The following is a 13,394-nucleotide window of genomic DNA, read 5'->3' on the forward strand; positions in this document are numbered from 1 at the left end:
GATGTAGCTTAATTTAAGGCTCATGTCAATTTATGTTGAAATAAAACTAAAATTTTGTCAATAATGTTGTTGATTGTAGTTGACATGTATACCTGAGTATAGCTGACATTTAAATTCTTGTTAGTGATTTGTTTCTTTTAAGGAAGCTGTATAATTTCTTAAATCTTAATGCATCACAGGCAGTAGAGCAGCAACATATTTAGTCTTATTGGAAACATCAATTAATAATGACAATATGAGATTAATTCTTTAGAAGTAAAGAGCTGTATTTTGTCCAACTCAGTTTTCTACTGTCTTGGATCCTTATATCACTTTTGGATTTACTAATTAATTGACTCTTTTTTCATTTTCCATGTGCACTTAGAAATGTCTCATAATATTAATTTAGCTTATTCTTTGTAGAAAAGTATGGAGTGTCAAAATGAAGAGAATCCGGTTGGTTCATCTTCTAGTACTTTTCCTATAGAGAGTGATAGTCAATTGCCTATGCAAGTCGATGAAGTTGTTGATGAAACTGGGAAAAGAAAACTTAGTTCTGACGCATGGAATCATTTTACACCGGTGATGATTAATCTTGTTCATTTTGGTGTTTGTAAGTATTGTAATACTCGTATCAAATCAACAAGAAATTGTGGGACATCTCCGTAATCGATGTCGCAAAAAGCCAAGTAATTTAGACAATAAGGGTAGTTCGGGGGGTGATGGTAGTCAACAACACTATTTTGATCAAGATGTTTCACGCAGAGAACTTGCTCGTGCTATCATTTTGCACGAGTATCCATTGTCCATTGTTGATCATGTAGGATTTAGGAAGTTTGTTGCTAGTCTCCAACCGTTGTTCAAAATGGTGTCTAGGAACACAATCAAGAATGATATACTGAAGATTTTCGACAATTTGAAATCAAAAACTTCTATGTTATTGGAAAATCTTACAAGTAGAATTGCAATAACAACTGATATGTGGACTTCGGACAACACCAAAAAAGGGTTCATGGCTATTACAACACATTTTATTGATGATTCATGGAGACTTCAAAGCCATATTCTTAGATTTGTTTATGTTCCTGCTCCACATGATAAGGATACTTTGTGTAGTGCGTTGCTTAATTGCTTGTTAGAGTGGAATCTTGAAAGAAGAATTTCAACAATTACAGTTGATAATTGTAGCACAAACAATGCTATGATGAAAACCTTGCTAGATGAGAAACTTTGTAAAAGTGATTTATTGTTGATGGGTCGAATGTTACATGTGCGATGTGCCGCACATATCTTGAATTTGATTGTGCAAGAAGGACTAAAGGTGATACAAGATAGTATTAATAATGTGCGTGACAGTGTCTTATATTGGATAGGGTCTTCAGGCAGAATCGAAAGGTTTGAAGAAGCTGCACGATTGCTACATATTTCGTGTAACAAAAAGTTAGAGTATGATTGCCCTACTCGGTGGAACTCAACATATCTAATGTTGAGAACAGCCCTGGAATACAAAGATGTGTTTATGAAGTTGAGCCTAAGTGACCTTAGTTATCGTTGTTTTCCAACCGAAGGGCAATGGAGTGCAGCAAAAGAAGTTTGTGATACATTAAAGCTTTTCTATCATATCACTGAAGAGTTCTCAGGGACTCAATATCCCACTTCTACTCTATACTTTTCTAAAGTTTGTGATATTAAGCTAGAATTGGAAGCCTTGGTGAAAAGTTTAAATCCTTTGATTAGCTCTATGGCATCATCAATGTTGTTGAAATTTAAGAAATATTGGGATGAAGTGCATATTTTGATGGGTGTAGCTGCTATCTTTGATCCGAGGTATAAGATGAGGTTGGTGGAGTTCTATCTTACACATATTTATGGTGGAGAAGCTGCTTCAAATAAAATTCAAGAAGTTCGAAACTATTGTGTTGATCTCTTTCAAGAATATAAGAGTAGAGGAGCTGTGTCATCCCAAGCATCTAGTTCTAGTGAAGTTGTTGGACATGTTGAGGGTGACCGACTGTCTAGTTTTGATAGGTTTGTCGCGTTGAGTAGCTCGAACGTGGACACAAGATCGGAATTGGATTCTTATTTAGAAGAAAATGTGCTACCCCGCACACCATCATTTGACACTTTAAGTTGGTGGAAGACAAACGGACTAAAATTTCCTACTTTACAAAAAATGGCTCGTGACCTCTTAGCCATTCCTGTCTCTACCGTTGCTTCAGAATCTGCATTTAGTACTAGTGGGAGATTGATTAGTCCGCATCGTAGTAGACTTCATCCTACTACTTTGGAGGCTTTAATGTGTGCTCGCACTTGGTTATGGAACGAAATAAATGGTAAGTGATTTTTTCAATGACTTGTAATGTTAATAGTGATTTTCAATTTTTAATACTATATATGTTTCTTTTTAGGTTTGGCTTCAACGGTCGACAAAGTTTCATGTCCGACATTACTTGACGAAGAGGAAGAGCCGGATTCAAGTGGTCGATAGAAGAGGAAGAGAATGTCATTTGTTGATAGATTTTGTTAGAGTATAGACTTGATGTCTTGCTTAATAGACTTTGTAGTTTGTTAAAGCTACTGCTTCTATGCCTTTTGAGATGTGTTTTTGCTTCAACACTATGGTCTATGGTCCATAGTGTTGAATGGGACCTCTGTTGATAAATGTAGAGTTTATTCTGATGTTTCTGAACCTGTTTTGCTTAATGTTTAGCCTAGTAGATGCTTTGCTTTTTCCTGGGAAATAGTTTTTAATCGGCTTGTGAAACAGTCTTGTCATTGTGACTGTTTATCATTGAGATGAGTCCTTCCTTGATCGAGTTATGTCACATGCATTTGGTAGGAATTTCAAACATATTTGGTATGAACTTTGTATGAAATTTGCATTTTGGTAGCTTTTAATTATCGGAAGTTTTACACTGCCTTGCCCGCTTTAAGTGCTTGCATGAGTAGTTGAAGGCAATACATCGATTAAGGATGGGCTTTATGAAGAGGCATTGTCAAAATATGAGCTAGCGTTACAAGTTGCAGCAGATAATCCTTCAAGCACTGAAATTCGTTAATATGTCATGCTAACCGTGCAACTTGTTTCTCCAAACTGGTAAGCTTGGCATATGCATTGTTTACACTCTGCATCAGATTTAATAATGTCAAAATTCTTCCATGGGTTGGAAGTGCTGATAGGTTAGTTTTTCTACAGAATAGTTCGCCAAGTGTTCAATAAGATATTAAGTCACTTTAAATGTTTTTTGAGTCCGAGATTGAACAATTACAATTGCAAACTACTTAAACGTTTCTAAGTCAAGAATTTAGTACTCGTGTGGAGAAAAGGGAGTGGGGTAACCATTCAATTCAATAATAAAATCACTTATTACAAATTTCCAAAACATAAACATGTAAAAAGTTTGGCCTATGTAGTAAAAAAAATCCGATTTAAGTCTAGCTTTCTAAAAAACAAAAGAAATTTTATTAAGCAAAAAGAAAAAATGCGGGTGCGGGGCGGGGCGGGTGAACGCAGGTGGAGTGCGGTGCTGGTGTATGCGGGTTTAAATCCTATGTGGGGCGGGGCGGAGCGGGTTTAAATTTCGCGGGTCCAGATAGAACCCGCCCTGCACTCGCCCCGCCCCGCCCCGCCTGTCATTCCTACCCCTCAGGATCCACTAGTGTTGTTCCCGGCCAGACAGTTATTGTGAATTGAGCAAATAGACAAGTATAGGCTCAAATATTAGGGGATTTAAATTTAAACACATAAAAGAAAGAACAATTAAAAGAAGAGCTTAAAAGGAGTTTGCAAATAAAGGAAAGGAGGGTCCTAGGTTTATATTTAATATGGATCACGTCAATGCAATATCCGGTAATCACTCCTCAAAAGAGGGGTTACACGTGGCATTAGCGCACCGGTCATCATATCCATATCTACCATTCCCACCCCGTTAAGGTATTAAACCGCGGATTGGTCTCGATCACTATTGCATGCTATTACCCATCCCATTCCTATCAGTCCCGGAGGCACTTAGGACTACTATTCCTAAAGGGAAGGAAAATTAGGCTGATTGGTTTCAAATGATAAAAACCTAAGAAAACATACAAAACACATACTGCATATTGGGGAAAACATATAAACAGATAAAGGCTCATATACACCTCCTTGAACAAAAGCACATAACTAGCATGACTTGCACATACTTTTTAGGTCTGATTAAAAAATACTAAAGACGAGGGGAGCTTGATTATTGAAGCAGATTTGTTTATTACATAACTCAGATAAGAAGTCTGAATCAGGCCTGCCTACTGGTTGTAAAAATTAACAAAAGCAGATTCAATTTTACAGTTATTACTCTAAGGCATGCCTAAGTGTTTAGACGGGGTCCTATTGGCATGATATCTACTTAATTCAAAAGGTGGTGAAACCGTGATAACTCAAAACGAATTGTTTGAAATCCTATAGGCATGCTTGCTAAACTTTGTTAAAATAAGGGAAATAGATTATATAGAAAAAGGTTCAGAATGGACGAATTGTAGATGACAGTATCCACCATCGCTGATTTTTACTCCTATGAACATGATATCTAGGATTACTGATTTTAGACCCTTATAGACATAATTGCTGATCTTAAACCTTTGTATACATAATGTCTAAATGAATAATGTCAAACCCTATAGGCATAATATCTAGTAGACAATGGAAACAAGCAGGTTCTTTACTTGGGAATTCCTACAAACATGATTTCTATACTTTATACGGATTTTAACGTGCTACTGGGTTATAACCAATTGGACCCTAAAAACATGATATCTAAACAGTGTAGAATTTTAGATAATTCCTATAGGCAAGTTATCTAGATATGAAGTTGAACAAGCATGATTTAAAGTAAGTCCTATAGACATGATTTCTAAATGTGATGTGAATATGCAGAATTAAAAGCAGTCCTATAGGCATGTTTTCTAAATGCGAATTGAACACGTAGAAAAAGAAGTCCTATAGGCATGTTTTCTACCCATGAGCATGCATAATTACCCACCCTTTTTTCACTATCCTACCCCAAATGTTCATTACAAATTATTACAAACCAGGAATACTGAATTACATCAGAAAAGTACAAATAAAAGTTACAACCAAAGGAAGCCTGATTCTTGACTTCCTCTCTGAGTTATGGAATAAACCACCTCAAAATGCCATTGATCTAATGCCTTTATCAGACTTGAGTGTGTCAGAGTTCCCTAAGGGCCTCAATAGGACCCCGGGCAGTGCACACACCCAAGTTACATAACCAGAATAGAGATGAGTGCAGTGTGGAAATGCCAGCCCTCATGTGTCCAAGTTCAGAGGGAGCTCATGGGTCCCAAGGCAAGGATCACATGAGGGGGGCAGAATTTAAGTCTAAGAAGAGAGCGAAAGTGCAGAAACAGAGTTTTAAGAGCTAAGGGATTAAAGGAGAGGGAAAGGGTGATGGGAGACAGCCATTAACATTTCATGGAGTCAATAACTTCACACAAAGGGGGCAGGGGATTGGGAATCCATTGCAAGGAGCATATACACTTAGGCATGGGTTATGGGCATGCACAACAATAGGAAGTGCTGACATGCCTGTAAATCAACCAGAACACATAACATATAAGAGAAACATGGAGGTTATAATCCTAGGAGGATCAAGTTTGGGTCATGCACAGCAATTTCCAGTGTTGTCATGCCCCAAACCAACCACAAGTATTAAATACATTGGGGTAGGGATTTAGGATTCACGAGTCATAATACATTGATCCAGAACAGGAAAAGGAAAATTACAGCATGCTAAGTAATGGTACTGGGTTAAATACAAACAGTAGGGAGACAAGAATGCAAGAAACAGTAAGCATGTTGTTGTTGGTGCGGAAAACTTAATTAGAACATACCAGTAAGAAATGCAAATGCAGAAAATAAGCAAGTTTCCCCACAGCCTAGCCTTGGCTTTCAGCCGGCTAGCTAAGGCATCAATATAGTAGTAGTAGTAGTAGAGAAGAGAGAGAGAGTTTTAGTGTAGTGTGCGTTTTAACTCAAGTGTTATGCCTTGTGATCGTGTTTTTTTGAAAGAGAAGAAGTACAGGGTAATTATAGTTTTTGAAAACAAGTAAGAAAGAGGTAACAAGCTACAAACATGGCAACAATTATGATTCAGAATCAATTATACAAGTGATTGCCTTTAATTAAGGGGTCACTTGCATAACGAGCATTGGCAGGTTCAAAAATAAGGAAAGAAATCAATTTATAAACAGGCTGACAGTTGCCATAAAAGAAGTAGCAAAACATTAAGTAAGCAATCGAGTCTAGGTACATAAATACACTAATTTTGGAAAGAATTTAGCACGGCAAAACAGGAAAAGAAAATCAATTAACCTTAACAGGCGAGTGAAATTAGAATTTCACAAAAGAAAAGTTTGAAATCAGTCACAAGTTGAAGGTCAAATGAAGAAGGAAACTTACATATAAATAGGGTTTATAAACACTATATATGCGAGGCCAAGCCTGTTGGCAGAAGGAAATAGCATACAATAGTAGCACAAAATTCAGTAGATAGCAGCATTCGAAGCATGATAGTCCAGTAGGTCAAGTAGTGAAGAAAACATAGAATATCAAAGGCATGCGAAGATCTCCGGTTAGCAGGTGAGGAAAATCCCCCTTTAAAAATTAGGGTTTCGAGCATAATCGCATTTTAGGGATGATAGAAAACCAGAGTCAGAAGAATCACACAAAGGAATAAGAGATTTTGAAATAAAGAACTTCAAATCGAGTCATGCACCTAAACGAACAGTCTCAGACCCAAAACCATAGGACTTTCAACAATAGGAGAGTTTTTAAAAAAGGATAAACAAGCAAATCGGACAGAAACTCAGGCAAACAAACATTCGTCTAATAAACAGTCGTAAGAAATTACGGCTTTTAACATGCAAACTCAAGTAGAAGAACGATATGAGAAAACATAGCAAAACATGTCAAAAAATCAGAGAAACGTTTGAAATAACCTAACAGAAACCCTAATCGAAAAAGATAAGGGGTTTTGAAGGCAGAGTTTTAAAAGAAACTTCGAGAAAAACTCTTAGAAGTTCAGAGCAAACATAGATCTGTAACAGATCTAAAAAAAAGTCGAAAGAACCTTAGAGGTTAGGGTTTCAAAAGAACCCCAAGTGATGAGAAAGGCCTTGAAAACCATCGATCTAAGCAGGAGAGTCAAAAGTCTGACTCGACTAGCCATGGTTGGCCGGTGAAAGGTCAGAGACGACCGGAGAACAACCATGAACTGAAATCGAACAGGGTCTGGACCAAGCTCTTTCAAGACGAGCCTTGAGACCATAAGAATCGAACACGTAGAGGCCATGGGAGGTTGATACAGGTCTCCAATGACCTTGGAAGCCATAGATTTGGGAGGTATTAGGGTTGTAGTTTGATGGCAGTGGCTAGGGTTTGTGAGGGATTGCATAGAGAGTTGAGAGGGAAAGGGATTCAAGGGCGGCGTTTGGTGTGAAATGGGGTGGGGTAAGGGGTCGTTTGAGGCTAAAATGGAAAGGGTTGATATTGGCCGTTGATCTAAATGATCAACGGCCAGGATTGAAAGGGTTAGGTAGGGGATCCGGGTTGGGTTATTTAAATGGGTTGTGGGTTGGTTTTAATGGGAATTGGGTCATGGTAATTGGGCTTCAAATTGGGGTTCAATTCAGGCCATAATTGAAATATAATTGGGCTAGATTTTAAATAGCCAATTTTCCCCTTTTTATTTTATAAAGAATAGTAAATTATTTCCTGGAAATAAAATAAAGGTACTAAAATGATTTGTAATACATAATTATCGATTTAAAAAATACTGGACTTAATTTTCGTAAATATAAACGCAATTAAATCTAAAAGAGGCTAATATTGCAATTATATACAATTTAACTTTAAAATACTAAATAAATTTGTAAAAATATGCAAAAATTATCTTGACTATATTTTAGTATAAATATGAGAATCCAATAAATAAATCACCAAGATTGATAATTTTGAGAATTATTACTGCGTTTTTATGAATAAAATAGGGGAACAAATTGGTTAAAAATCCTTTAAAAATTAAGAAAAATAATAGAACATTGGGACATACTTATATATGCATATGTATGCTATTTTGAATATAAAAATATACCGGGAAAAATTGAATATCAATAGTAGGCATCGAGTCCCGAGTATTTCGGGATGCATTTCGGTGGAGGGAGGGCCCCTGCCGGGGATATACTTGAGATTTCTTTGTCCGGAGAACAAAATACAGAGAAAATACCCTTTTATTGCTTGGTATAGATGTACATTGTTTCGCCATCGTGAACTCGATTCGTGCGTGCACGGCTCCTCGGACCGTTCTGGCCCAGCATATAATTCCCGACGGGGTTTTAGTCCGCCGTATCTAGGTCATTTCAAGGGGGATGCTCTTAGAGGCCAACCATCATTCGTTGCTGGGCTATCGGAATAAAGCCCGTGGCATCATCGAATCTTCTTCTGGTATGTTGTTCTGCCAGTAATCTTGCCGATAAGGTTCCTTTCGGGGCGAAAAGCGCTGCTGAAGGGAGAAATTACGGCGGTCGCCTATATGCGGTCTAGGAATCTCCGGGTAGAGTCTTGAGAACCTCTGAACATCCTAGCTAGTTGTCTGCATTCAGGTTAGTAAAAGGAAAACGAAGGAGCAAAAGCAGTTCTTTCTTACTGCGGGGTGTGTAGGCGATGTTCCGGGACTCGGTGCGTCCCTGTCGGCTTATTCTAGTTCTGCCCTTTCCGAGGAATCTCGCTCCTCTGTCGAGATGGGACCGTCGACGCCTTCGGGTGGAGTGTCGGTGGTTGCCCGAATAAAACGTTTATACTTCGTGCTTCCTTTGATGGTGTAAAGCTCAAGGTCCCAGCTCGGATTCAGGCGCACTATATTGAGAGAATGGTCTTTTTGGCGACTTGTTACTTGGAGGTCACCAGGGATTTGGGATGTGGGGGCGATTTGGTTCATTAATGCGGACTGCCCTATTGACCCTTGGTCCTATACCGTAGTTGCGGGTGACCGAACTTCCTGAATCTATGAGCACATGATTTATTTTAAGGTTAAGCGGATGAGGGAGAGGTTTACCAATGTGCCGACATGACACTGGGGTGGAGTCGTGGTGCCCCTCCCCTGGATGCGAGGGTGTCCTTGGAAATATTTCCCTGGATCTGTCTTTGTCCCAGTGGCGGGTATTTTTTCTTCCCGTGTCATGAGTTCTCGGAGGGCGTCGCCGTTCCTCCATTGCCGTGGTGATACGTTGCGGTTTGTTTACTTCATCTTTCAAGGTCCTCGGGGCCAGATTTGAGCCTGACAGTTCGATAGTACTTGTCGGCGAATTTGACTAAGCAGCATGGCTGTCATATTTTCGGGACGGGAGTCATTCGTGGCCCCGCTGTCGCTCGCATCCTGCGGATTCCGCGGCGGGTTGTGGTTCCTTCGAAGGGGCCTTGGTCGAGTAGTCCTGAGTCGCTCAGCGTTCCTGGTTTCGCTTATGGTGACTACGACATTTGTCACAACAATGTTAAGCCCACACTCTGCTGGACGAGGCTCGTCTGCCGGCTGTGCCTCACCGGATCTGGTTCCGCTAGATGTTCCCCAGGGCCGTACTGGCATTCTGAAATCCACTCGAAGTTGTTCTTCCTTTTAAGCAGGGTGAAGAAATGGTGGCTTTTGTCTGACGATCTCGATATGAATCTGCCTAGGGCCGCGATCTGCCCCGTTAATCGTTGGATGGCTTTTATGTTATTTACCGCCGTAATCTCTTCGATGGCCTTTATTTTATCGGGATTAATTTTGATCCCCCTGTTTGAGACCATGAAGCCCAGGAATCTACCCGAGCCTACTCCAAAGGCGCATTTCTCAGGATTGAGCTTCATGTTGTAGCTTCTGAGGATGTCAATGGTTTCCTGCAAATGGGTTAAATGGTCCTCTGCGCGCAGGGATTTTACTAGCATATCGTCAATATATACCTCCATTGATTTTCCTACCTGGTGCTCGAACATTTTGTTAACTAGCCGTTGATACGTTGCTCCTGTGTTTTTAGCCCAAAGGGCATTACGTTATAACAATATGTTCCGTATTTTGTAATAAACGAGGTTTTTTCCCTATCTTCGGGGTTCGTTTGGATCTTATTATACCCCAGTAGGCATCGAGAAAAGTGAGGGTCTCGTGGCAGGCCGTAGCATCGATCAAGCGATCGATATTGGGCAGAGGAAAGGAATCTTTTGGGCACGCCTTGTACAAATCTTTATAGTCTATGCACATTCTTAGCTTATTCCCCTTTTCTGGTACCACTACTACGTTACCCAGCCATTCGGGATACTTTACCTCCCTGATGGATCCAATTTTAAAGAGTTTCGCCACTTCCTCTTTGACGAAGGCATGTTTCACCTCGGACTGCGGTCTCCATTTTTGCTTCACGGGCTTGAAATTGGGGTCAACGCTCAGTTTGTGGGACGTTATCTCTGGTGGGATACCTGTCATATCTAAATGGGACCAAGCGAAGCAGTGGATATTATTACTGAGGAATTGAATAAGTTCTGCCCTGAGTTCGGGGGTCAGCCCCGTACCCAAGTATACCTTGCGATCCGGGAGGTGTTTGATCAAAATGGTTTGCTCTAGATCCTCGACTGTTGACTTGGTCGCGTCGGATTCCTCGGGAGCGACGAATGTCCGGGGTGCGAAGAACTCTTCCTCGTCGTCTTCAAGGGTCTGCGCGTTTCCCTCCCCGTCCAAGGCCGGGTATGCGGGAATTGTCATCTCGTGGTGGACTGCGAACATTTGCCTTGCTGCTTGTTGTTCCCCATGTATGGTTGTGATACCGTCCCTGGTAGGAAACCTTATTACCTGGTGCAACGTCGAGGGCACAACCCTTATGTTGTGTATCCAAGGTCTGCCAAGTAGGGCGTTGTATTTCATATCTCCGTTGACGACCTGAAACTCTATGTTCTGGGTCGTGCCGGACGTGTCGATCGGGATAATGATTTCTCCTTTTGTTTCCTCTCCGACCATGTTGAAACTGTGGAGGACCCGAGAGGTGGGAACAACTCGATTGAGCAATCCTAGCTGTCCTACTACTTCTGACCTGATTATGTTGACCGAGCTGCCTGGGTCCACGAGCACACGCTTTATTCTGGTGTTGCTTGAAAGGAAAGTGATGACTAGAGCGTCGTTGTGCGGTTCCATCATAGCTTTGAGGTCCTCGTCACTGAATACGAGGATTTCATCACGCGGGCGCTCCCGGGCTGACCCCTCTTTTGTAGCGAGTGTCCTTGCTCGTTTGGACGCGGGCCCTCGGAGGGCGTCGGCTCCCCTAATAATCATATGGGCGTCAACTTCTTGGTTGGTGTGGGAAATTTTGTTGACTTGATGTGCGTCCTGTGAGTCCACGTCCGCTAGTATTGGTCCAGGTGCGTTATCAGGATCCTGTAGTGGTGCTCCGGCGGCCAGGATAGCTACACCATTGTCCCCGTGATCTTCGAGGGGATCGTTCTCAGCTCTGTTCACTGAGCCAGACATTTTTACCTGAAATCAAAGGATCTTGGACAAGAAAAAGCGTGAAAGATGATATGCGTTTGTGTAATGAAAATAAAGCAGATGGGCGCCAAATTGTTTACCGTGAAAATGGTAACAACAATCAAATTTATTAAATGGGACTCTAAAAATACGTGATCTATTCCTGAGCTAATATGTTAAAGCAGATGATGCTAGTACTGTGAGTTTTAACGATGAGGCAAAAGATAAACGAGGTAACGAGCGAACCAAAGGGCCTGTTACCCGGGCGTAGACTTGGTCGATTTGATACTTCGAGGTCGACCTCGGGGTCGACCTCGGGTTGTCGGGGTTATTCGGGCATAATCTAACAGCTAGAAATACAGTCAAACGGAGCTATTTATAGCCGAAATTGAATTTATACGATGGAGAACGCATATAAAATGAAGAACACGTTTAGAGACAAAGGATATCGAGGTATCCTTAGTATCAGTGATAACCAATGAGCTTTTGTAAGAAAAGAGAGATAGAGAGATATTATTGTACTTTGTAGAATTGTGGGAGCAACAACAGTTTCTTACAAGGTAGGGTGAGTCCCCTTTATATAGGAGGGGAACTCGGCTATAAGTACATGTGTATTAATTACAAAAATACGATGGGACGGCTTGATGCAGCGCCTCACCGTAGGCTCTAGATAGGTCGGGCCTGTGAGATATAGCTACGTGCTTAGGGGGCTTCCCCCTCTGTCCTGTCTTTGTTCCCCGTTTCCTCTGAGTCGGGCATCGACGAGCCCAGAGTCTGAGAACTCGATCGTGGCCTCCCTCCCTCGAGGTCTCGGGGCATGCTTCCGAAATGTCATGATAGCGAGAAATCTAGTCTTCTGATTTTGCCGCGTACATATGTCATGTATCTAAATGATTGTATGGCCTTGTCAGCCTATGTTCAGTGTATGAGTGATCACTTCGACCTTATAGACCCGTACGTCATATGTATAAGTCGGTATATCATACTAGGTCATCCTATGTCGAGTATTCCCTCACATTTTATTCTAGTTATCTCATGACAGCCTTTCTGATTCATTTACCTATCATAGTATGATACGAAAGATACGTTACGTTGGTACTCAGTTGAGTAAGGCACCGGGTGCCCGTCACAGCCCATTGGATTGGGTTGTGACGGTATCTAGCCTAACCCCAGAGAAGTAGTGACGAAGGGTCGACACTGACACTTACTAGTGGTCCAATAAGATAGATATAGTAAGAAGCAAACAAATATGGGGCTGAGTAATTAACTTAATTAAACAAGTGTAAATACGAGATAGGGTCTTTCTCTCTACAATAGACTCAAGCTCTCAATTAGAAATTAGATCCTCAACGGGAGCATATATATATAATGGACATCATCAGATAGGTTGTCATAATTCAAATTAGGAAGACTCATAGATACACTGACTTCTTGTCAGATTTTACGCACGATTTCCATGAGAGTATTTAATGGATATGTCGAGGTGTACGGCCCGATCCCATCATAATCTGTGCACTTCCGAAGGCCGAACAGTACGAACCATAGAAATATATATTATACTACCGAGGTGAACGGCCCACTCCCATGAGAGTTTGCTACATAATCCTGCCGAGGAAAACGGCCCAATCCCATCATAATTTGTGCATTGCCGAGGGTCAAACAACACGAACCACAGATGTATCTATCCAGCCAAGTCGAACAGCCCGATCCCATTAGTATAAGAAGATTTCACTGGTCCTTGACCCCACTCACGAAGGAACATGTGAGTTATAAAGAGCTTTGAGGAAACCTTTCGATGAGAATGCGTAATGTGGGAGAAATTCTTAAGAGGAGTACAATAATTCTGCGGCTAGTCATAAAACTCGTCAAATCTCT

At 40.9% G+C, this 13,394-nt stretch overlaps 1 protein-coding gene across 1 annotated transcript; it reads left to right on the forward strand.

The window, feature by feature from the left end:
• The first annotated feature begins 408 nt into the window (after nucleotides 1–408).
• On the forward strand, nucleotides 409–3,038 carry LOC109237794 (zinc finger BED domain-containing protein RICESLEEPER 2-like). The gene is made up of 4 exons (XM_019404171.1): nucleotides 409–644; nucleotides 745–2,312; nucleotides 2,388–2,456; nucleotides 2,929–3,038. Exons 1-4 carry the CDS (start codon nucleotides 409–411, stop codon nucleotides 3,036–3,038), a joined length of 1,983 nt encoding a protein of 660 aa, XP_019259716.1.
• The last annotated feature ends 10,356 nt before the right edge of the window (nucleotides 3,039–13,394 follow it).

This window comes from Nicotiana attenuata, unplaced genomic scaffold (assembly GCF_001879085.1).
Source record: "Nicotiana attenuata strain UT unplaced genomic scaffold, NIATTr2, whole genome shotgun sequence".
Lineage (NCBI taxonomy): Eukaryota > Viridiplantae > Streptophyta > Magnoliopsida > Solanales > Solanaceae > Nicotiana > Nicotiana attenuata.

What these genes read in the sequence shown, in the direction of transcription:
- LOC109237794 (XM_019404171.1), top strand. Translation starts at nt 409, where the DNA reads ATGGAGTGTCAAAATGAAGAGAATCCGGTTGGTTCATCTTCTAGTACT. An exon ending in AGAAATTGTGGGACATCTCC is followed by an intron (nt 645 to 744) that starts GTAATCGATGTC and finishes TGTTTCACGCAG; the next exon opens with AGAACTTGCTCGTGCTATCA. An exon ending in GTTATGGAACGAAATAAATG is followed by an intron (nt 2,313 to 2,387) that starts GTAAGTGATTTT and finishes GTTTCTTTTTAG; the next exon opens with GTTTGGCTTCAACGGTCGAC.